At 46.0% G+C, this 24,891-nt stretch overlaps 1 protein-coding gene across 1 annotated transcript in view; it reads left to right on the forward strand.

Moving 5' to 3' along the window:
* Positions 1–24,891, forward strand: part of LOC144941968 (cadherin-7-like) — a 131,523-nt gene that overhangs the window by 68,318 nt on the left and 38,314 nt on the right. The window contains exons 3-5 of the mRNA XM_078868532.1: positions 12,537–13,109; positions 17,531–17,825; positions 23,168–23,287. Coding sequence (XP_078724658.1) covers positions 12,744–13,109; positions 17,531–17,825; positions 23,168–23,287 — 781 coding nt within the window. The 5' untranslated portion in view covers positions 12,537–12,743. The remainder of the gene's footprint in view (positions 1–12,536; positions 13,110–17,530; positions 17,826–23,167; positions 23,288–24,891) is intronic.

The raw sequence follows: 24,891 nt of genomic DNA on the forward strand, positions 1-24,891 counted from the left end.
TGAGTACGACGTTTCGCTGGTAATTGCATCCAGCATCATCGGGCAATTCGCCAGAATGGTGAGGCTCTGCTGTGTCTCCCGTTCTTATATAGAGCAGCAGCAGGGTGACGTCATCATTAACTCATTAACTCATCATTAACTCATTAACTGATGAGTTAATGAGTTAATGATGACGTCACCCTGCTGCTGCTCTATATAAGAACGGGAGACACAGCAGAGCCTCACCATTCTGGCGAATTGCCCGATGATGCTGGATGCAATTACCAGCGAAACGTCGTACTCAAATTGTAAATGTTGTGGTTTCACGCTTCAACACACCGGTGGGCTAAAGCAGTGAACTATTTGTCTTTTGTCAACGTGACACTTTTTTTTTTACTGATTGGCCGTGTCGGGTGGTGGAGGGTTACGACACATTTATAAATAACGCGATCTAAACCCAAAAATCGTTGATTATGAACATCATGGGACCTCCTTTGCCACACCTGATTTGTTGCCAGAAAAAAGGTGAAAAGCCTATTATCATATTTCGGCACTGGCAAAGGAGGTCCCATGATGTAGATGCTCACCCCGAGATCTCATGACTCTGATAGTGCATTGTTTTTGTGCTGTACGCCTTTTGGCGTCATCTGGTCTAACACCGTTTGAGACGAGGCTCAAAAGAAAGATGTCTCTGGTGTGGACCAATCAGTTTCAACGACAATGCATATGTTATCAGAGTATGTTTTTGTTTACATTTTGACCACAGGCATTGTGGTTAATGCAGACATGATTCCTTGTAAAATGTTTCAGTTTGGTGTTTTAACATCTTAACAGCTGTTTTGTTGCCAGAAAAAAAGGGGAAAACCTTATTATCAGATAAGCAGACAATGTTTAATTCGTATGTCATTACACATGAAAACACATTTTAACACAAAACCCATTGCTTCCATGGCCTTTTGTGAGTGCATACATTCAATAGCATTGATTCTGTTGAAGCAAACTGTGGGCCGATTTCAACATTTAGTGACTCATCAGCAGATCCAGGATGTATTGCTGCAAATGAGAAACAGGTCCAGAATTTGCTTGTACTGTACCAAATCAGTGCTGCCGAAATGGAGATCCCAGAATGTCGTGGGACAGGATGGGTTATGTAAAATGTCTTTCAAAGTGGATGGACATATACGAAGTAAACATCGCCCGTCTAGTTTGTGACTTATATTCTCCACAAGGACACGAATGGTTATCGTGGGTCCTGTAGAACGTAGGTCATCTCACACGCCAGCTGGTGGAGGCTATCCCTACGCAGTCCTACCTGGGCAGAGGAACGAGAATGGGCAAGAACGGTGGAGCGTTTCCTCCTCTCAAACATGACATTGCGCCTTGTAAAAAAATGCAGTCAGAGATCCATCGCATGTCGAATTATTATCAGAAAGGTGGGGTGTAGTCGCGGGGGCGGAGGGCAGGGAGGGAGGGAGAGACGTGGAGAGGTTTCTCACAGAGTAGCAAAGGGGACCTTTGTGGGAGAAGCAGCCAGGAGGCTGGCGCGAAAACGGCAAATTCAATATTGCGCGCGGGAAGTGTGCAGAATATTGAATAAGATCTGCAGAGGCAGCACAAAATGGCTCGCGAATTTAGTAACGTCAGCAGGGTGGGCGCTCGGACGTACATCACGCCGCATTACGTCCGCACAACGATAATCCGCTGTGAATCCGCAACGGCTCACTTGCCGTTTCACGTTCCACACGGATGCGTCGCGATTTATTGCCGGTGCACATTCACATTTTGCCCGTCGACCCCGACACACCGCCCCCCCCCCCCTTGCGCTCCCGACAAAAAAAAAGAGAAAAAACCACCACCACCTCCTCCTGCACCTCCTCCTCCTCGTCCGGCTTGCAGCACGCTCAGAGAAAAGTGCTCGTTCGGCGGAGGCGAAACAGCGCAGTGGGGGGAATTGAAGAGGGTGCGCTCCAGCGCCAGTGCGCGCGCCTCTTTGTGTGCGCGCGCGCGTGCGTCCGTGGCTTTGAAAATGCAACAATGCACGGGATAATTGAGTTTGCTGGAAAAATACAAGGGGAGAGCAGTCGGGGGAAAAAAATGAAGACTGTGCATTATTGGAGAACGGCTGCATTTCACATTTGTGTATAGACGTTAGTGTAATCCTATTGTGTATTGAATGACACAATGTCATCCATCAGACCACAAAGATCAATAACAATTCCCATTATCTATGGGGGGAAATACCCCAGGGTAAATATATAAACGTTAAGCATACACATTATTTTTAATACTATGTTTTTTACATATATATATTATACATTTATTGAAATGTGGTTATATATTTCACTTTTAATGATGATTGTTTATTTACTTGTTATTATGCAGGGATGGGCACGATGTTGGCTATTGCACTGGGTTAGTCGATTTGGAGGTGGCAAGCCCAGCATGACCCAACGGTGGCCCATCGTTCCATGTTTACTGGGATCTCTGAGTCTGCTGCCTGGTTCTCAGCCATTACCGGAATTCCGTTACGAAAGAATTTTGAGCTTGTTTTATTTTTCATTAGTTTCACCCTCTCTGCTTATACACGATCAAACAGTGATTATTTTTGACCAAGCAGTGAGTACATGTATATATATACATACACGTGTTACAGTAACTATGTACATCACTAGCCTATGCAATGCGAGTGTTGTGCCACAGGCATTTTCTTAGTCACGCTCGTGTGCTGTGTTTTAATGACCGATGTATGTGCCTTCACGAAAGACCAAATCACATGGAATTCGCCCAATCTAGTGAGATCTGGGAAGCTGAGTAGCGTTGCTTCTGGATAGTGTTCATGTATTAGTGACCACCATGCCTAACAGGCACTCTAGGTTGTGGGGCTATGCTGTGGGCTATAGAAGACGGCACGGCAAAATCAATTATTGTACTGCCCAACGTACGTCATTCGGCACTTGCCCCTTGCGTGTTCCAGTCGTGGTGTCTTAACGTTACCAATGTCCCTTGCTGCCGCTTGATATCATCCACAACTGGAAATGCCGCTTGAATGTAAACAAAATACACACGGTGTAAACATTGCATGCACTTTTTAAACAGTTGTCCATGACTATGTGCATGTAGTTCAGTAGTGTTGTAATACTGTGCTATATACATTCATAGACTTTTGTCAAACCATTGTTGAATGGTTTGCCTCCCATAGTTGTGTTACTCATGGGAGTATGTTTTTCACTATACTTCACCACATTGGTCAGTGAGGATTTATGAAGGGAACCCCAGGATCAGTTCAGATATCGCTCGCCACCGATGTGAGCCGTGGGCCGGGAATGAAAAGCATAGCACAGAGTATTACCTACACCACTGCCACTTTCCTCCAGGATTAAATATTCACTTTTAAATACTTCTACGAGTGTTGAATCTGTGTACTTCCAGCAGCAGAAACGAATGAACATTATTTGGGGGTAGTTTATTTCTGTTTGCTTTTTTATCCTTTTTTGTTCCAGTGTTACGAATCATTTTACATTTGCAATGAATTCATGTACACTTATCCCAGCCAAACATCTGGCACATTTCCTCGTTTTTCAGAGACGATGGCACTCCAGGCTACGCAATAAATCAATCCATCACCCAGTGAGCCATTGTCCTTTATTTAACCAGGTGACAGCCCATTGAGACACATTCATTGTTATACAAGGGCAAGCTGAGAAAGGACTTTCTTTTTGTCGTCACTCAGTTCGGAGAAATTTTCAAATTGCTATTTGGGCCTCAGCACTAACATGCAATGACATAGTCTTGCACGCGATTTTGCGGGGTCTTTAACAATTACTTTAGTGATTCCTTGCGTTCAAAAAAACCTATATATTTGCTGGAATCTAACCATCCACTGTGTGCCAACTGGCTCGTTGTCAAATGCATTCACCACTTAGTTTTTGCGTCACCTGATTGTGTTGCACCTACTAATTTGACACTTTCTGCTGTGCCTTTTTCCAGACGTCGTGAGCATCGCCCTTCCTATTTATTCACTGTCAGCGCATTTACTTATTCATTCGCCGAGTCGTGAGTGTGCATTAAGCGGGATTTGGCATGTCGAATTGCCCCACTGTTGCTGAGATTGTAGAATCGAGGTTGCTCGGGAAGCAGACAAAGTGCGATCTTTAACACTGGGCAAACGTCCAGAGGAGGGGCGAGTTTCAAATGACAGGTTTTACATTTTATCGGGCCAGGTTTGGATTTAATTTCAGTTTTTGGGGGAATTTTTATAATTTTGATAACTTTCAGGGTTTATGCACTGAATTAAACCATTTTCATTATTTCAAATGGTAATAGTTCCGTTTTTAATATCACATTTAATTGGAAAAAACAATAACCTTATTGTAAACATTTATTATATCCCAATAAATTTTGATTTAAAGCTTTCGTGACTGCAGAGATTAATATTCTTGGTTCTTTCGGTAAAGTCACGTTGAAGGGAAATAATAAAATAATACTGATATTAAACAATAAAATGATCACGACGTTTCGACTGCAACACAAGCAATCATCATAAGGTGTGAAATCCACAGCAATAATTTTTTTCCAATTTTTTTCACATTTTCTTGCTGTGGATTTCACACGTGATGATGATTGCTTGTGTTGCAGTCGAAACGTCGTGAGAATTGTTATTGTTTTACATTTGTATTATTTTATTATTTCCCTTCTACGTGACTTTACCAAAAGAACCAAGAATATATATATCCCAATAGTTTAAGCAAAAGTGGCATCACGTAAATGGCACTTTTGGTGGGAAAAAAACGTAAGTGGTACCGTGGAGGTGATGTCACTTCCTGTGGTGTCACATTTACAGAACAATCCCTCGCAAAAAAATTCCGGATCATTGCAATTTTTGTATCGAGGTCTGATTTTCAGGTATTCCTGATACATCTGGGGGGGGGGGGGAGAAAGGGGGAACAATGTTCCCAAGTCCACAGTGGTTTGATGCAGCTGACTAAGTTTGTTGTACTCAAATGAGACAAAATACATGGCCTTGTGGCTGTGCTGAAGCTGCAGTTGAACGGAATGAGAAGCAAGGCGAACGTTAAATGCTGCTGGAATTTTTCCTGGTAGGAACCTCCTGGTTACACCAGCCCACAGGGGATTATTGTGTCCGTCCGTCGTGCAGCGAGGGGCTGGGTGGGGAGGGAGGGGCTGGGTGGGGAGCTGGAGGGTGGGGAGGGGCTGGGTGGGGAGGGTGGGGATGGGCTGGGTGGGGAGGGTGGGGTAGGGCTGGGTGGGGAGAGTGGGGCTGGGTGGGGGGTGGGAGGGGTGGGGCTGAGTGGGGAGGGGCTGGTCACCCCGTGGTGCCCTTATAAAACTCAACGTTTAACCTACTCACGCCGGCTTGTGCCCGCCCTCACAGTCGAGCATTTTACGGAATACACCACGCCGCCGTTGACCCTGGCCATTGACCGAGCAACCCAACGTTCCTACCAGCTCCCTTCGCAGGAATGTGTTCTTTTTTTAAAAGGCGAGACTATAACTGCTGGGAACATTGTTCAGTGTTTACTTTGACAAAGTTCCACAATTGCAAAAACACTGTTCAATATGGACAAAAATCAACATTTTACAACGGTGTTGGAATATGGTGGCAAAAATGTATGAATGCTGCCTTTTGTTCTATATTACAAAATATTGACTAAGTAAAACTTGTATAGGTTGCTTTGTTTAATAATTTATTTTAGATAATGGTAATAATTTCCCTCTTTTGGAAAAGTCTCGATAATTAATCCGTTTTTCCATGAGCATTGTTGATCTGCCGTCCATAAAACCACACTTTAAACGCCAGTGTAATTTTAATCCGAAATGTATGTGATTATGGCTTTGTTATCAGATGCAGTGCACACTTGAACTTTAACTTTTGTTTTATTAGTTAGCCTGCCAGAATACATTTATGGAAAAGAATTACAACATTTACGGAAAAAAAAATATTTAGTGTATTCAGTTTAAATAATCAGATCTCGGAAACTAAGAAGTTTAAAGCCTGGTTCGTACCTTTGTGGGAAATTTACTTTCAATACGAGGTGATGTAAGCTTGAACTACAAAAATATGCAATATAACCATGGATTATTGAATCAAACTGTGTGTAGCTTTGAGTATGATCCAAATCCCTTGAATGAAATTGGCCAAACATGCTAATGCCAGACTGCTGATAACTATTCTTGAGGCTCAGCGAAGCTATTCTGGATAAATAAAGGGCATTGTTATGACGACATGAAATAATTTGATGTCAAAATACAATCCAATATATGTAACCTATTGCCCCCAGTGCTCAGTTGAAAACTGGAGGGTGATGCTGTTATCCATCATAAGCTGCGGTATCAATTCCACATTATTATGGCAGGGACCAGTGCATCCAAAACGCATACACGTTTGAGATACAAGTCTAAATTTAGGGTATTGCAAATGCCGCCACATGCAGGTGAGATATATCGCAGGTTTACAGGACTTTTTAAATTTGCCCAACGAAAAAGCAATCTAGCACCTCCTCTCTTGTGATTTAAGGAACTCGCACGCACAATCCCACGTCCACAGTATAATGAACCAAGATGTAACGAGTGAAAAATATGTACACCACAAACAACAAATGACAAAGAACAAGCCGATAAGCCTGCACCAAATGTCGACACAATCCCTTAATCCCTGAAGTTTCTTGAAATACAAATAGCGCCACTAAATGACAGACGAAGGCTGAATTTTTGTTGCTGTCAAAGGATGCTTTTGCATAAGCAAAAGCAGTGTCAGTCCCCCTTAAAATAAGTCGCCTGAGGTGGCCTCGTGCTTAAGTGCAAAGAGAGTTGGTTGCCTTGGCCCAATCATGAATTAATGTACAACATTTTAATCAACGCGAGGCTTTACACCACATTTGGCAAAGTTCCAGCTCTGAAAATTAAAACATTTGATTTGACTGTCATACAAAGTCTTATAAGAAGCGATAAAACCACTGCAGGGATAGTTTTGAATGTGCGCACATTGTTTTGATGACCTGTCACCAACAACACAATTTGAAATACAACTTACAGAAAGACAAACAAATTGTTTTGTTCACAAAATCTATCTGGCATGCAGCTTGCATGCACACTGGAATTTGTTATTATGTTCTACATCAGCTGAAGGATACAACATATACATACAATGAAAACAACACTTCATATATTTACCATAATGAAAAGGGCTCCTCCAATTGTTGCTTTTTTTCCGAGCCCTCTCCTGTCGGGGGGTTGGAATGTTTAGTTATATTGAAAATGCCTTTGTGTCTGTGTCAATTGCCATTGAAAAGAGTGACATTCTTTTTTTTTACTGAAGCCCCCCCAACCGAGCTGTACCAGGGGCACTTAGACAGAATAGCACAAAGGTCTTTTATGGCCCGAAGCACCGGCTCTTTTTGCACGAAGTTTACCAATACATGTAGCCGTTTCAACAAGGACTGTTAAAAAAAAAACCTTTACAGCTCAGGGGAGTCTCTCTCTCTCTTTGTCATGCAAATGAATGAATCATTGCACGAAACAAAGACTGAATGAATTGCTCTTTATTGCCAGGTCAGGCCTAAAAACATCATTTAATGACTAACAGATGCCAACCTGTCAACATGGGTGGCCTGGGAGCTAATTGTGTGCATAATTGTTGGATCAACTAGCCTAAAATAAAGGTGCAAATGTGAAGGGTCCAAAATCATTCATGCAAAGTGCTGTAAAATATATCGCTTTGTTTTCCAAACTAAATTAATTACAGTCCGTCTCTTAGTTACAACGCATGCATGCCGTTGAACTAACCGCTTGTCATTCATTTACAAGACGGGACTTTTTGGAGTGTGCTTAAGTATTTTCTTCCATGAGAAGCAATGCAATGCTGTGTAGCTGCTAACAGTGACAGGCAGACGAACATGTGGCAAGACCAATTCGGGACCAAAAACAGATTCGCTCGAAAATAATTTAATTCACTCAAAGCGATTCTTACGATGCACTGGAGCAGTGCTGCAGTGAGCTCCGTTAACGAAATGCATGTAGTTTTCTTAATGGCCTGATTAAAATACAATATATGTCCTCCATTTACATAATTGGCCTCCCTGAAATACTATGGGAATTGTTACTTATAAACGCACCCCAATTGAAGGTTGTACCAGTAGCAAAGAATAAAGATGTACCGCGCCAGTCTCGTTAAGGCTTAATAATTGCAGTCGCAATGGTGATAATGATGGTAATGATGATAAAGGTGCTAGGTGATTAAGGTGAATTGTGATATATGTTGATGGCTAAGATAATGATGATGATGGAGGTGATTATCATGAATTATGATAATAATGATTGATGATAATCGTGATGGTGATTAAGGAAATGACAAAACTTGCATAAATGATGATGATGATGACGATAGTGATGTGATGATGGTAACAAGCTCGCATAGTAAGTATGATGTTATAGAGGCAATAATGACGCCGCTAGTGGTCTTGATGATAATAATAATGATGCCCAACATTGGTGGTGGTGGTGGTGATAATGATGTTGATGGTGATAGTGGTGTTGATACTCATATTATTAATGATGACGATGATTGTGATTCTAAAAGTGATGATGATGATGATAATAACAATGGTTTCATCAGTAAACAGAACGTGTTGGATAGTTTTGACATTAACTGCGTTGGTAATCCGATTGATCTGGGCTACGCCTGTATGTAATGTTTCGCATACATGAATGCATGCAGCTGTGCTTTTAAGTGTGTGCACTTTGTAGTTTTGGAAATGAGAAAAGCATGTGTGCGCATCTGTTTACATATGCGCGTGTATATAGGGAGCCGAGTGTAGCGGTTAATGCGCTGCGCTACGAACCTGGCCACCCGAGTTCGATTCCCGCTCACGGTCCTGGGCCTCCCCTAGGTCGACTCAGCCTCAAATAAATACCTGGTGCGGTGTATAAACATCGCTACTAGGCAGACGAAGGCGTAGTCGGGCATGGTGCTGGCCACCCACCCACTCGTGCGCCGTGTCGGCCTTCGCACGATATAAATGTGAATCGGATAGATGCATATTTAACTTATTTTAGTGACATGAAGGCAGAAACATGCTGCGTTTTTTTTTCTAAAATGCTTCGCGTTATTTGTTTTGTTAAAAAAAAAATCATCTACAATTGTTTCTATTGTATATATTTTTTTAAGCATGACCATCTTCTGAGAAAGTAGATGTCAGATTGTGATCCTCTGCAGCGATGCTTTTGAGCAGCCTGGGCTGCACTGAATCCCTTCGTAGGTGCTCGCTCAACAGCACTTGCCCCAACAGTCCGTTCAGACTATATGGGGGATCTTTGTCTTGTCTTCGTGTGTGTGCTAGTGGTTAGCGCATCACGGTACAAACTCGGCCACCTGAGTTTGATTCACCCGGTCATGGCCAACATCTGCGATAGATATGTAAACCTCAAATGAGTACCTTGTGCGATGTGTACAAAAAAAACATTTTCATTGCACCCGTGCCGGCCTTCCTATTTTACTCGCGAGCAGCACTTGCCCTAGCAGCCTGCGGAGGCTACACGGGGAAGCCTGCCTTTGCCTTTGTGTGCGAGGCGAGGCGGCGCAGTGGGTAACTCGCTCCGTTGCCAACTCGGTGACCTGTGTTTGATTCCCACCCATGGCTCGCATCAGTGGGCAAGTGATACGTGTCCGAACTGGTCCTGAGCCTCCAATAGGTCGCTCAGCCTCAAATAAATACCTGACCCGGTGCATAAACAACCCGATTGGGGTGAATAAGAGCAGTTGATGACCCCACCATCCTGCCACGATGCTGTGAGCCTGTTTCAATAGGTGCTCGCTAACGGCACTTGCCCCCGATAGTTTTGTTGTTTTATTGCGACATGGAGGATCTTTGCCATTGTGCGCAGAGAGCGCGACGTGAGAGGACGAACAGAGCAAGTTGGGGGAGGGGAAAAGGATGACGCGGGCGGGCGGGGGGGGGAGCAGACAACGCTTTGAGGCAGATATCAATTACCCTGGGGAGTCGTCACACACGCACACACACGCACACGCACGCGCGCACACACACACACGCGCACACACGCACGCGCACACGCGCGCACGCACACACACACGCACGCACACGCGCACGCGCGCACACACACACGCACACACGCGCACACGCACGCACACACACACGCACACACACACGCACGCGCACACACGCGCACACACACACGCACGCACACACACGCGCACACACACACGCACACAAAAACATCACTGTGGGTGTGGGGAGCCAAAAAAGGGAAGGGGAAAAAAGTTAATTACCTGTTGTCAAGGCAACTGCTCACAATTAGGAGATGAAGGGAGAGGCTGTGGCGTGAAGAGCTGACTGGTGCTGAGGCAGCAGTGGAACGAGCGCTGGAGCGTTGCCGCCTGCGCAGCGGCAGTAAGCAGCAGAGAAGAAGCCCTCTTCTCTGACCCGCTACGTGGTCCGCCGCAGTTCGCGTATTTTTTAGAGGCCGCATTTAACAACAGGCGAGCCCGACTTTATTATTTTCTTTTCCAATGTGTACGCAAGCAGAGCTTGTCGAGACGGTTATTAATTTTGTTTTGTAATTGTGGCTCATTTCTGGTCTTCATCACCACCCGCCCCTCTCCCCTTAAATAAACAATGGGCCGGAGGGTCAACCAGAGGCTGAGCTTTTTTTGTTGGTGGTCAAATTCTTAAATGAAAGCTTGAAGGAAGCTTGTAGAGAGGAGAGAGAGAGTGAGGGAGCATATTATCGTGCTTGCCTTGCGGGTGTCTGTGGGATGATCCCAGCGATATCTGCTGTGATGACCTCGCATTTTGAGTAAGGTGAGTGTTTAAATGTTTAATTTTTTTTGCCGCTGCATTAAATCCAGCCATGTGCCACCCGTGCCGTTTTTAATGGCAACATTCGTCTTGAATAAGGCCACAGATTTAATCCATATTTTATGTTACCGTCTTTGTTTTGCCCCTGAAGTTCAAGAATGGGCTGAATTATGTTTTGGTGTGTTCTACTTTTTTCTCCTTCTCGTGATGCCTTTGATGTGCACGCATGTTTCATGAATTAATTCTTACTTCAAACAAGAAAAGTTGTCATCCCCATGTGCCACACATATGGGGTATATAGATCTTAAAACATTTTCGCGAAGGTAAACCGTCTGATTGAATACAGCCTTTGCACTCTAAGAGAGAATGTTTTCATCTTGCGAGATAAAAACAGGTGGGGGGGGGGGGGTCTTGGGCTTGAGGCTGCATGATGCAAGAGAAATAATTCGTGCCACCTTAAAAAGGTTCTACATATAGTGGACATTTAAACGTCTCTTGTAGGAGTTTTCCATGGTTTAAGCTCATTATAAAAAAACAGTTATTCCATTTGATCACATTAACTTGAACCCTTCAAAGGAGATTTCTTGATAAGGAAGTGAACCCCCCCCCCCCCACAAAGTGGAGCTTCCTCAATGATCGTCATTTATTCATTGTGCGTATAGATTCGACTAAACATACACTGGAACGTGCGGAAGTAGAGCATATGTGATGGCCCTGCTGTGGCGAGCGGTGGGATGCACGCGCGGTTCTTGCTTTCCGTTGATTGACGAACCAAACAAGTGCGCGTATAAACACGTCTACAAGTGTGCACGGCACGAGCGGGGAATTAGAAGTTGATCAGACGTTTCGCGCCACCCTCATAATGACCGCAACAGCTCTCTCCGTGCGTGGTCATGAGGTGTCGCGCTCTCGGTGCATTTAGCGCCACAGCGCGTGGATTTATAGCGTCTGTTTATTTGTGTTGCTGGTGACTTTGTGTATTTCATATCGGAATCGCCTCCAGCACTGTCGCTACTGGCGGCAATGAAAGTTGTTTAAATGTCAAAGTCTCACACGTACGGCGGTCGGCCTCGCTTCGCGCATCTTGTGCTGCGTGGGACAGAACTAAAGTGAAACCGCACCACCGCGTGGCGTTCTGGCACCTCGGGGCTTCGGGCAGGCTCTGTGGGATTCCCACGGGATCATTGCATTAGGAAGGGGGCTCTTTCTTGGCCAAATGACACAGTATTGCCAAGTATATTCATATATATGTGTGTGTATATATGCCCAATGTGTATATTCAGATGTGCATACCGACTAGGGATGTGATGTCATGCCGCAGTAAAGCAGTCAATGCACTGTCGCGATTTCGTGGTGGATATTCGATTCAAGGATGGGTTCTTGGTTGTCTTGTTTGCACCATCTCGTTTGTATTGTTTCTCATGTTTTGCTGTCCTGTTTGTTCAGTTTGTAGACCCTCCATTAGCCTGAATGTGTCATATAATTTGCACATAGTCAGCAAATTATAATGAATCAATTGTTACGGGCATAGATAAAATATGTGTCTATCATGAGCCTCAAGAATCGATATAAATTGGTGAAATCGATGATGTGTACGCCGGCATGGCACCAATATAAATAACATGGAGAAAACATTTACAAGATACGTATTAACTTGGACCAAAAGCCGTTGGGCACTAACACACGTTCTGTTGTGCTTTGCTTGTTTTGTGTTTGTCGTTGCAGTTCTTCCAAGTGCTGAGCAAAGGGGAATCTTTGGCTGACAAAATCATAGCTGAAGCCAGTTGGACATCACCTAACAGAATAGGGGAAGAAATAAAAAAACACACGCCACTTTGTTCAAGCCTCCGCCGCTTACGCGCGCAACCCACTCGGAGAACGCATTTGTTTCGCACGCACGAGCCTTTTTTTAATTTCCTCCGCGCTTTAACGATGGCAGCGACGGCGTTCCTCCTCGCGCTCTGCGTGACGCTGCTCGGCGTTCACCAAGCGGCGGCAATCGACGTCGACGCAAAAGCGGGACTCAAGTCAGACGCCGACGACCAGAAGGTTCCCTCGCTCGTCGCGCTCGGATCCGCTGCCGGGGACGGCGGTGTCCCGCCAAGCGGCACCTCCTCTTCCTCCTCCTTCGCGGCTCAGCCTCGGGAGGGCGAGGCGGCGCGCAGGGCCCGGCCGGGCCACGTCGGCAGGGCCCACGACGCCAAGAGAGGGCGCACGAGGACGAAGCGTGGCTGGGTGTGGAACCAGTTCTTCGTGCTGGAGGAGTACATGGGCAACGATCCTCTCCACGTCGGCAAGGTACACGGCTGTGACATACTCGTCTCCAGATGAGTTTTCATTTTGTTGGTGACGTGCTGCTTTCTCTCTCTGTCAAAGAGTTCCGATGCTGCGGTTCGACGCTCTGCACCAGTGAGAAATTACCGTGATGCTCGCGGCGTCGAGGGCGCACGTGCGGTGACTTTAACTGCAATATAACCGTTTGCAAAGGGGTCTCCACGCATGCTTTTGTCTCAGCCCTTTGTGTTTAACATTTTCTTTTTGTCTTCCCCCCCCCACCCCGAGGCCACCCCCCCCCCCCCCCAAAATGATTTCAATTTTGCTTTCACCGTTGTACCGGGGTTTCAAACGCCTGTTCGGAACTCTGACCCAGCAGTCCAAAGAAGCACAATGTTGTTGTGGAACAGCCCGCAGCAGCTTCTGATATTCCAATAGGGGGGCAGTTCTTTCACTACCACCCTGCTGTGTGTGTGTATACGTGTGCTTCTTACATGTAAAGCAAAACCTCTTTACACAAGTTGTCTTACATCAACGGCCATGACCGTTCAGACGAAATGCTGCTCATCAAGATTGCCTTCAGAAACTCAGTGGGAAGAAGGTTCCTTCACAAAGCTTAAAATATGCACACTCGGAGCAAAAGTATACATTGCGTGTTGTGTCTTCAGCTCTCGCTGCACACATCACCAGCACCACGCAGAGGTTAAAAGCTCCATGGCTAACGTCATTCTACAGACAACGCTCATCGATTGGCTGATTACATCTTCATAGGAAACAAAAACCCATTGCAGGACCGTCCTGAAAAAAATTGTGCTTGGAACTAACTCGGTGTGGCTTTCCTGGGTAAATTAAGTAATTTGTTAACATTATTGTTGTTTACACCATTGGAACCTCATTTGCCAGTAAAAAATATGATAATTGGTTTTTTACCCTTCTATCTAGCAACAAAACTGACACCTTTTTTTACAAGGAGTCATGTTTGAATAGACCACAATACCTGCAGTCATAATGCAAACAAAAAACATAACACCCGAGCTGTCTCAGGTGTGGACCAATCAACTTCAAGGACAGTGCATATATTATCAGAGTTATGTTTTTTGTTTGCATTATGGTTGCAGATATTGTGGTCTATGCAAACATGACTCCTTGTAAAAAGAAAGGTGTCAGTTTTGTTGCCAGATAGAAGGGTAAAAACCAATTATCATTATTGTTGTTACGCCTTAGCTGCACATGCTCATGGCAAGGACTTTGCTGGTGGGTGGCCAGGAAACGGTGAGCATTGGGGCGGTGGCAGGAGTGCAAACGTTCCACCGTTTACAGATTGAATGGCGCCGTGAAGTCTGTAGGATGCACTCCGGCAGTCGCCCGTTCCTTCCACGTTGCGCAGACGTGGAAGGGGGTTTGCTCGTCCGGCCTCCGTGTCCTCACTTCCCGAGACGACCCCCTTGCTTGCCTCGTGGGTTAAATCGAGCTGCGAACGGGAGGGGCCCGTGCTCGGGAACGTGCCCTTGAGCTCTCGCGATCGCAAATTCCGTTTGGAACCCAAACCGGCCTGCCGTTCGTGGCCCGAAGCTACAATTAGGACCCGTGATACCGGCACAGTGCGTAAAATGCAAATTTCCCTTTCTTCTACATTAACAGCGGTGCTTGGCTTCTCCCAACGCCACCAGAGGCAGGCTTCCTCGCTAACAGGAGCCGTTGAGAAATTCTGAGAAGTGGCCGCATGGGCTGTGTGGCTGCATGTCAGCCTGCCCTCAATGGCGCTGTTGGGGTGAGGAGATTTTTAATGGCCTACCAAGGTCACTATGAATAGTCTGACCAGAGGCCACTGGCTGTGTTGTTTTCACCACATTGTGGCTTTGTGGGTTGCATGCTCGTGGTAATGAATTGTGCGCAAGTCAGCGTGACATTTTTTGTGAAAACTTAATGCCTTTAGAAAAAAAATCCATCCCAAATAATTTGTTAGATTCTTAATGTCCAAGATATACCAAGGCAAGTGAAACAAAATCACCCTAAGTGTGCATTCCCTTCTGAGATGTGGTCAGCTAAGCAGGTTTTAGCCTGATTATTATTTGGATAGGTGCCCACCAAGACTTGCCAGGTATTGAAGTCATGTGGCTGTGCAATTAAATACATTTTAGTGTGGTTTCCTCCCAAATAATCATTAATGTTCATCAAAATGCAGAACCATCCTGACAGGGAGTCACGTGACTCAATGAGGCTTTCCTGGATATATAATATTTTAAATCAAATGGCTCTTGCGTTTCGCAAATGTATAATGCCACGATATATGTTGTCTCGTCAACATGATTGCTTGTAGGAATCGATTGCCTCCAAGTGCACATCTTCCAAGGAGACGGAGCAAATACAATCAGCTCGGGTGCAGGTGCTAGATGGATTTTTACATCGCATAACTGTGAGAGATGGTGACTTGGGGAGGCATCCATTCAGCAGTGGATTGATCATGGCTGATGGTGATGAGTGTTGGTGTGCATTATAAAAATGTAGCAGATGAATTAGAAACCACCATGGAGCCTATTAAAACCAACAAATTAGTACGCCACCCTCTCATTAATGTTGGGCCTCCCACCTCCACAGCTGTTCCCTCTGAGCGTGAACTAAACTCAAATCGACGAAAGATTTCACGCCGCGTTTCTTGCCAGCATTGCCATGGCATTGGCATTGAAATGTGGGCTCAGCTTGCAACATTTAGCGTGTCTAGCCTGTAGTCCACCCTGGATTCTAGCCAGGTTTGCTAATGCGAAAAAAAACACGGATTCTAGAAGGAGTTGAACATCATCCTGTCTGCCAGCAGGCACCTCCAGCAGGTGAAGGCGGCACTGGCTGGGTCACATAGCATGCATGCCCAAACAGGTTTCGCTTGGCAAACTAGCAGGGATTAATTTTTCATTCGATATTTTTCGGGAATGCTAATCGGCATTTTGTGGTACTACCATCAGAGTACAAAGTAGACCTGTCAATAATTACTCAACATCAGTGCTCCCTATATTCGTATAATCGTATGAATAAGTTTAAGACAAAATGATACTGGACGGATGTGATGTGCAAAAGAAATGTGCTCCCAGAATCGCGTTCTGGGCTGTTTTGAATGAAAATAAGCACTAACCAGACAGACAGAACCAAATGGATGCAGGAGAAAACTCATCATCTATAGAATTGTGTGGTACAGGTGGAACTGGAACTGATAAATCTTGCTGAGAGGCAAAACGTACAATTCCGGACTCGTGGGAGCACGTATTTGAACAATGCTCCTGGTCACCTCGTCAAAGTTTCAAGTAAAAGTTACTTCTTGCTCCAACGAGCATCGGGGACAGTGCTAATATCCGGCTCAAGGCTCTGAACAAGTGGTGGAAACTCCACATTTATTTTGCAAAGGGAGGAAAGTATATCCATTGGGGAACCACCGTTGACTTGTATCGACTGAACTCAGATATCTTTTGATTCGCGAGCAACTTGCTTTACCACTGAATCACAACACGATAACAACAGGAGGTGGAGCGTCCATTCCTCACGACGAACAACGGTGCCGCTGGAGCTGCAACAAACGAGTTGGCACGATGGCGAAATACAGCCGATACATCTGCTTCATCTGACAGACCACCCAACCCACCCTGCCCCCCGCCCCCCCCCCCCTCGTGTGTTCGCTTGTAGCAAGCGAATGATTTCGTCCATCATCGTGATTCATTGAAGGATCACGATTCGGGGGGTCGTCATTCAACTCAAGAAGCGCTTCCATCGTCCGTACGTTTGTGGTGTAAGGGCAGCCCCCTCTACTGGGCACAGGCCTCAATTGGAGGAATTACATACAGCACGTACGGATTTAAAATCGATTCGTGATCGACGTTTATAATGGGTATATAAATCTAATTTTAATTGATGGAAAAACTCAACGCACTGGTCAGAATTAGTGTGGCCTTAAAAAAATAGGCAACGTTTTGGACAATGGCCCTTCATAGCACACAAATGATGTTGCTAGAATTGTTGCATCTGCTGCTGGTGATCTTGTTATTGCCCTTGATGTTGGTGATGTCGTTGTTGTTCGTGCCATTGTTGCTGCTGCCGTTGCAGTTGTTGTATGGAGGTGTGTTGAACTTCTTTCGCACCATACGTAGTCAACCACGATAAGCGGAGGTGCGGGGGAAGGACAACAAACACAAAAAGCAGCTCTGATTAAATGAGTTTTCAATGTAGATTAAAAAAAATTGCATAGCTCCAGTGGCTTCCGAATATCGGAAGGAAGAGCGTTCCAGACGGCCTCAGAAGCGCATCTGAAAGCGCGCGATGCGGCGACCGTCTTTGTTCGATGGCCAGCAGCCAAAAGCCGCTGCTGCTGCGAGGATGGACCCGAGTTCGCGTGACGGTTTATGCTCCTTGACGAGACGCCATTTATTGTTGTCGTCGATGTTGTTCGTGTCCTCCCGCAGCTGCACTCCGACTCGGACAAGGGAGACGGCTCGGTCAAGTACATCCTGTCGGGCGACGGCGCGGGCACGCTGTTCGTGGTGGACGACCGCACGGGAGACGTCCACGCCACGCGGCGGCTCGACCGCGAAGAGCAGGCCTACTACACGCTCACGGCGCAGGCCATCGACCGTCGCACGGGCCACCCCATGGAGCCGCCCTCCGAGTTCATCGTCAAAGTGCAGGACGTCAACGACAACGAGCCGCGCTTCCTCGAGGGGCCCTACCGCGCCTCGGTGCCCGAGATGGCCAATGTCGGTAGGTGGCTGGCGACGTGGTAGCATGCGCGTGCGGGTGAGTGCGCGTGCGGGTGAGTGCGCGTGCGGGTGAGTGCACTTGCAAATGAGCTGTAGTGCAACGGCTAGCATGCTGCGCTACGAACCCGGCGAGCCAAGTTCGATTCCCGCCCATGGCCAACACCAGTGATGGTTATCTAAATCGGTCCTGGGCCTCCCATAGGTCGACTCGGCCTCAAATTAGTTCCTGGTGCGATTTGTAAACATCACTACTGGGGAGACAAAGGCGGCCGGGCGTGATGTTGGCCAACCACCCCCTCGTGTGCCATGCCATCCTTCAAAAGTACTCACTACAGCACTTGTTCCAACAGTCTGGTAAGGCTATACAGGGGATATTTGTATGAGTGTGTGTCTGAGTGAGTGCAAGGGTGAGTCTGTGTGTGTGAGTGTCTGATTGCAGTGATAACTTTTGGGGAGTGGTAATGTCGATGGTAGTGCACTGTGCTGTGAAGCCTGGAAACCCACGTTCAAGTTCTGATGAAGATCAAATCACAGTGGTGAATTCTTCAGACGGTCCTTGGCCTCCCCTAGGTTGACCCAGCCTTAATGATTACCTGGTGCAGTGTCTCTAAAACATCATCACTGGGCCGCCAAAGGTGCTCGGACATGGCGTTGTCTACTCACCCTTTCATGTGCTGTGCCAGTCTTCATAGGTGCACGAGCCCTAAGAGCCTGAAGAGGCTACATGGACTATCTTTGTTTGTGTGTGTGTGGGAAGTCATGTTGGACATTGCTTTATGTGCAGACGTGGCCATGTGCGTTGGATTCCCGGCCTGGGATAAAATGATCGACACCCTGTCTTAAATTTATACTTTGTGCAGTGCGTTAACATCAGCACTGGGGAGACAAAGGTGATGGGGCAGAGTTCTGGCCACACCACCCCCTTCGTCCGTCAATCCGGCTTACATAGGCTAGGCGAGAACTCTGTGCATTGTGTGTGGTGAGGAGGGGGTGGGACATTGTTTTTACTCTCATATGAAGCAATTAGCACACTTCGATACAATGATTCTCGGACGTGTCAAATATGGGTAGCAGTTCCTACCTGTGCAATACCTAGGCCCATCCCCTCCATCAACCCGTTCTACGATGAGTGGTGGTGCTACTCAAGGCTGGAAATGGGAAGACATTAATGGGGGAACTCATAAATGGTTCCCCCCACCCCCACCAAAAATCTGAGGAGGAGGAACTTCGCTCCGCGGGTGGGTCTCTGTGCGGGTCCGTGGGTCCCTCTCTTAGTCTATCTGCGTGTCAAATAAATAGAGATGAATCCTTGATTCCTTCCGGAACGCAGTCTGGTTCAAATGTTCACTATCGCCACGGTGTTCCGGGGCGTTCCGGTCCATTTCCACCACTGGTGCTATGCGTCAACTTAACAACCGTTGAAACAAAGGCATCCCGGGCCTGTGCGGTGCTTATCACACTTCCCCTCTGCGTCCTCTTCCGGCCCGCAATTAGTCACTCAACTCGTGCTCCAGAAAATAACAGTACACAAAGGTGCGCTCACAAAACAGCAGGAAGGCACTGACATGCCTTGCATGCATGTCACGTGTCTCCGACATTGCACTTGCTGGTGCATCAGCAGTGCATTAAGCTGTCTTTCGCTCCCTATTGTTTCTTACGACTGTAATGGGTTTGTTTTTTCTAGCTACGTGTTAGGCTATACACGTGGCTTAATGGTTACAGTCACACTTTTCGTAACGCTCACAGTGAAATCAATATTCTGATTCTGACTTTGCTTAGATTCAGAGGAATGGGAATCCACGGATGGGCAGGAAGGCGGCCAGGACTGAGGTCAATAATTTCCCGAGCTCTGCGGCCCTTGATTAGGATGTTTGGCCAACTCCATCAATGAGTGATTAATGCATTCGGAAGGAAACACCGGTCCACTCAGTCCCCGTACAGATGGAAACAGAATGTAAATCCATTCACTTGCCGTCTCGCCATCTCCTGACGAGTCAGAACATGGTGACATCGACGCCCAACCGATGAGCGCAGTTGGCTACGTACGATGCGAACGAAGTTCAACACACGTGCATCTGTACGAGGGAGTTTCGCAACGTTTGTGCGACCCACAGTGCTGGGTGGCAAGCGCGTGCCACCACCGCCGCCCGCCTTTAACGCTGTGTCAAGGAGAATGTGACATCATTCGGTGATTGCCCTCGCTGAATATATTCGATCGTTACAAGTGATCTTCCGTGGATAGAAATTTTAATTATAGAATGTAATTTTTAAAAAGCCTCTAAAAAGCCTTTTTGCAAATCCACCGCTCAAGGAGAGCGTCTGTCTCGTTTTTGTTTTGTTTAACCAGCCTTCCATCATCATCACGAGCTGTGGCGTTAATCAAATGTGTCCCATGTGTTTTTTGATCTGCCTCCCAAATTGATAAATTAGCCATGCTCTCCCCCCTCCATCAACAAATCAGCCAAACAATTAACCACGCCTTGGCCCTAAAGGGGAGCGACCCTGGCTGGCTGGGCCCTTGTGATTGGCTGATCATTCCCCCCTCCCCACCCCCCGATGGGGTGCAGCAAACACGGAAATAATCCATAAATTGCTGTTCGATCATCGGAGTTCGCGTCATCTCCACTCTTGGACGAGTTTAGCACGCCGCTCGCATGCAGATCCCTGCAATTGTGTGCAAAGATGTGCTTCACCACTCGTTTAAGGCCAGTGGGAAAGCGTTCACTCTCGTTATTCGGAAGCCGCTGGAGCTATGCATTTTTAAATCTAACGACTTGTTGAAACACGATTAGCAATAATTTACACATTCTCTGCTTTTCGCAGATACGTTGATGTGTCTCGAGTTTGTTACTGTTATTATTGTTATTATACGTAATCTTTGCGAAACAAATGAAGGTAGTGTATGTACGTTGCACTTCGATTGCACCGTACTAAGAGGAGCAGCGGGTTAAGGACAACAAACTAAACACAAAACAAACTGTTCTGAAGAGAAGATGCTTGAATCGGCATTTAAAAATGGATAGTTCCAGTTACTTCCTAATAATGAGAGTGAATGCTATCCACTGATCTTCACCGCTCATTATATCTGATACTCTGCAACCTAATTAGCCAATAGGGAGGTGGAGTGGTGGCGCAGTGGTGAGTGCTTTGCGCAATAAATCTAGACACCTCACTCAACTTGCTCCAGTTGCAAGCCATGTCTGGACTGTTGTTTAGATTTCTCTCAACAATGCGCAGTGACCGGCATGGTGAAGTATGGCCAACTAGCCCTCGTAGTAAAATAAAATGCATGGGGAGGCTGTCAGCAGTTGATTGAGAAAAAGCTGAGAAGTATGATTTTGTTGATTATTAATTAAACTGATCTGCCACGTGTTTCAACATTATATTGGGAGGGGAGGGGGGGCAAAGCAGGAAAGGAATGCTATGCATCTTCAAATATTTTTCGTGTGAAAATTATCACACTGTCAATTGAAGCCTATTTATTAATAATATATGGCTACGTTGATAAATAGTCGCTTTCGGCTTCATGAGAACCGTGGGTGATTTCGTGTGTACAATGGCTTGCTTTGTTATGAATACATTCATTATCCGGAGCTGAGCTTACCGAAAATAGTTTGGACCTTAATTGAAATGAACATGTCACAATGCACGTGCCGCAGCTTAATTCACCCAAAATTACTTTGAGAGTGGTGGTGGGGGCGGGGGGAGGGGAGGCCGCAAATGTGGTGAGAAATGTCCATTAATTCTATAGCATGGTTTTCTTCTTCTTCGTGTGGGGATATTTGCCTCTTTATTTAACCCACGGGCTTTTTTTCTAATGAAGCAGTCACACTCGCGTCTCTTCCTCGTCGTGAAAGGAAACGGCACACGCAGAACCTGCCCAGCCGTTTGCTCGCTTAGCTGTTTGGACTCCCAGCAACAAACAAAAACCCCCTCGTAATCTGTTAGTCTGGATTAAAATCCACACGCGAGATAGTGTTTTGTTTGTGAGCGCAGCCGGCTGAACTAAGCTGCATGTTAGAGGAAAATCCAGGTATCATCCCTTCCAGTGGTGGCTGTAATTGAATGGATGATGTTCCAAACTTGATTTTATCGGCATGGACGCTCTGATGTGGAACTAAGCCCCTGATGAGGTCAAAGAGGTGATCTGACTTAACCAGAAAAAGGGAGGAAAACCGAACAGAACGAATGCCGTTTGGTTGTGGGCGTGCACATTTGGCTTGCGCTCTCTTCTTCAAACATCCAGCTGCTGATTTCGGGAATTTTTTGTTATTCACTTTTTTCTACACGAATGAGTATACTACCGTTGTGTGTGCACAGAGTGTCCAGAAATCCCGCTTGCGTTTCTATTCTTAGCTGTTAATCGTAACAAAGAATTGGTTTACAATAGTAATCATAATAATAATTATTGGGTAAATAAACAAATCTATTTAAGTGGCCACCCCCAGGTAGATTGGGCCTAAAATAATTACGCAGAGAGGTCCTCCCCTGGACCAAATGTAATTTAAATGAGTAGATGGTGTTGCCCGTGTGCGCTCTGGAGGACACCGTTGGCAGCCGCACGTCTAGTTTACATTCTCATTCCAATCCGTATCTTAGCTCTTTTGCCTTTGGTCCTTAAGCAAATACAAATTGCACTACTTCTTAGGAAGTGTCACATTCTGAGGTGCGTGGGTGCCTGTTTCCTTTCCCATAATTGTGTTTTCTTAAGTGTCGCCTGCGTCTGAAATCTATTTTGGTAAATATTTAGAAAACCAATTACTGGTCAGCTTTTAGCTCATATCCCCTGTAGTGGAGGAACTACAATGATTAGAGAGTTGGGCGTTATGTGTGTGTGTATACTTTTTCTGGTGTGTATGTATGTGTGTATGCGTACTTTGCCATGTTTATTTTACAGACTTTTGGGTCCAATACTGAGAATGAATAAAGTAAAAAAGTCCTGATGGAGGGCATGCATCCCAGCCCGACAAACTCACTTTCGCAGCTCGTTTCGTAATTTATTCTGAAAGTAAATAACGCAACGGCATGACCGCGCTTTGATGCGAATGTTTTGTCTTCTGTACGTTTGCAACACGTTCACGAATTTCCACCCGGTCATCTCATGCCGCACCATGCCACGGCATGACACTTTGCCAAGTGTATGAGTGGAGCATATTTCGGCTTTGAATTCCAAAATTTATTCTGGAAATCCACACTGGCACGAATGACCACGTTGCAACCCATTGCGGTGATTGGGTGATGGGTGATGCGGTGGGGGGGGGGAAGTGAAAATCTTTTTTTTTTACATTAATTTAAAGCGTGGAGAAGAGAAGGTGTCAACGTGGAGTTTGATGGCCCTTGCAGGTACACCCGTGATCCGCGTCACCGCCACGGACGCAGACGACCCGACGTACGGGAGCAGCGCTCGCGTGGTGTACAGCCTGCTCGAAGGCCACCCCTACTTCTCTGTGGATCCACACACTGGTGAGGAGCACCGTGGCACAGTTCGATAACATTTCAACAGCCTCCGACAGTCTAACCTTCGGTGTCGTCCTAGTCGTGCACGTGGGGGTTGTCAATTGGAAGGCATTTCTCTGCAGGTTTAGAAAATACGGCGTATTTATGGAATAATTAGCTTGTTTGACACGTGCGATTTTTTTTTATAAGGATTTGCATTTATTGGGCGCTAAAATTCCACGGCATCTCAATACGTCCACGCCATTTAACCGCAGATGAAAAATATCACTTCATCTGGGCATGTCTGACACTGGTATTTTATGTGCATTTTTCCCATATCGAGAATGGTGGAAACATAATTTCTGCCCGAATTACAGTCCTAATTGGGATGACATACTTTTCCAGAGAAAAAGCTACTTGGCGATATACACTAATGACCTTGAAAGCCTCTGAAATGTGTTTGAAATGTACGTCTGGAAATGTGCAGCTGCCCACCGGGGAAGCAAAATGGTGGTGAAGTGAAATTGTTCCCAGTTCTGTCGCTGGTTTAAAAAAAATTAGAATACATTTTTTTTTTAATTAGAAATTAAGTTAAACCCAACGTCAGGAACAATTTGTCAACGAAAGCATTTGGATTAAACATCAGACACCTACGTTACATGTCTTGTTGTGTTTAAAGTAAAAAAAATGAAGTGCAATTGACCGAACATTTGTTCAAAATGTGTTTATTTTAAAATGTTAAAAATATATTTTGTCTTCTTAAAAATGACTCAATGTAAGCCAGGTCACCCTTGCGAAAGAGGCAATGACGCTTCAATGTGTCCCAATGGGTTAATTCGATCCAGCGGTTATATAAAGGTTACTGAAGGGATCGCGCTGGCGTTGCGTGCGCGCAGGAGCAAAAACTAAAAAGTGCCCGCTACTGCTCACGGCGGGGGGGCGGGGGGCTACGATTTCTTGACTCTGGAAATATGTTGGGTGGCTGTAAGATTTTCACGGGCAGCCTTTTGACATTAATTGCACATTAGGGCTCCCACCACAGCTGTCATGCGGGCAAAGCGGTGACGGCCGGTGCCGCTGACCGTTTTATTTTTTAATTTCCCAGCAATGAGCCAAGGAGATTTGACGGATGACAGCGCAGCATAGGAGAGCTAACATAAATATTGAAATTATTTCATGAGCCCTATGAAATGTAACCTTTGGCTCGGTGTGTGGAGGGGATTTGCGGTGACGGCTGCAAAGATGCGAGGGGCACTTCGTGATGTTCGTCCTCTCCACGCAAATTGTGCTGCAAGTGGCAATTTTGGTTGCGCTGTGCCATTGCCTCGCTCCTACCCACGTGGGGCAGCTGGAATGAAATTCGAGTGCAATCGCTCTCTCGTGCTGTCGAGGATGCAAGCGCCCTTTGTCGTCATAGCCCCCGCCATTAGCGGTGCATTGTATGAATGCTTGATACGGCAGCTGTTTCGGGTGGTGGGGTGGTAGAGTGCATGATTTTCAATCGGGAGGTTGCGAATTCAAATCCCAGTCAGGGATCGAATCAGAGATCCATCTCTCCGGGGGTCAATAAAAAAAGTACCACTTTGTTTGGGAAGTCAACAGTGGTTGTCCGATGGAAAGTCTCTTTTATT

Source organism: Lampetra fluviatilis, chromosome 26, assembly GCF_964198595.1.
Source record: "Lampetra fluviatilis chromosome 26, kcLamFluv1.1, whole genome shotgun sequence".
Taxonomy (NCBI): domain Eukaryota; kingdom Metazoa; phylum Chordata; class Hyperoartia; order Petromyzontiformes; family Petromyzontidae; genus Lampetra; species Lampetra fluviatilis.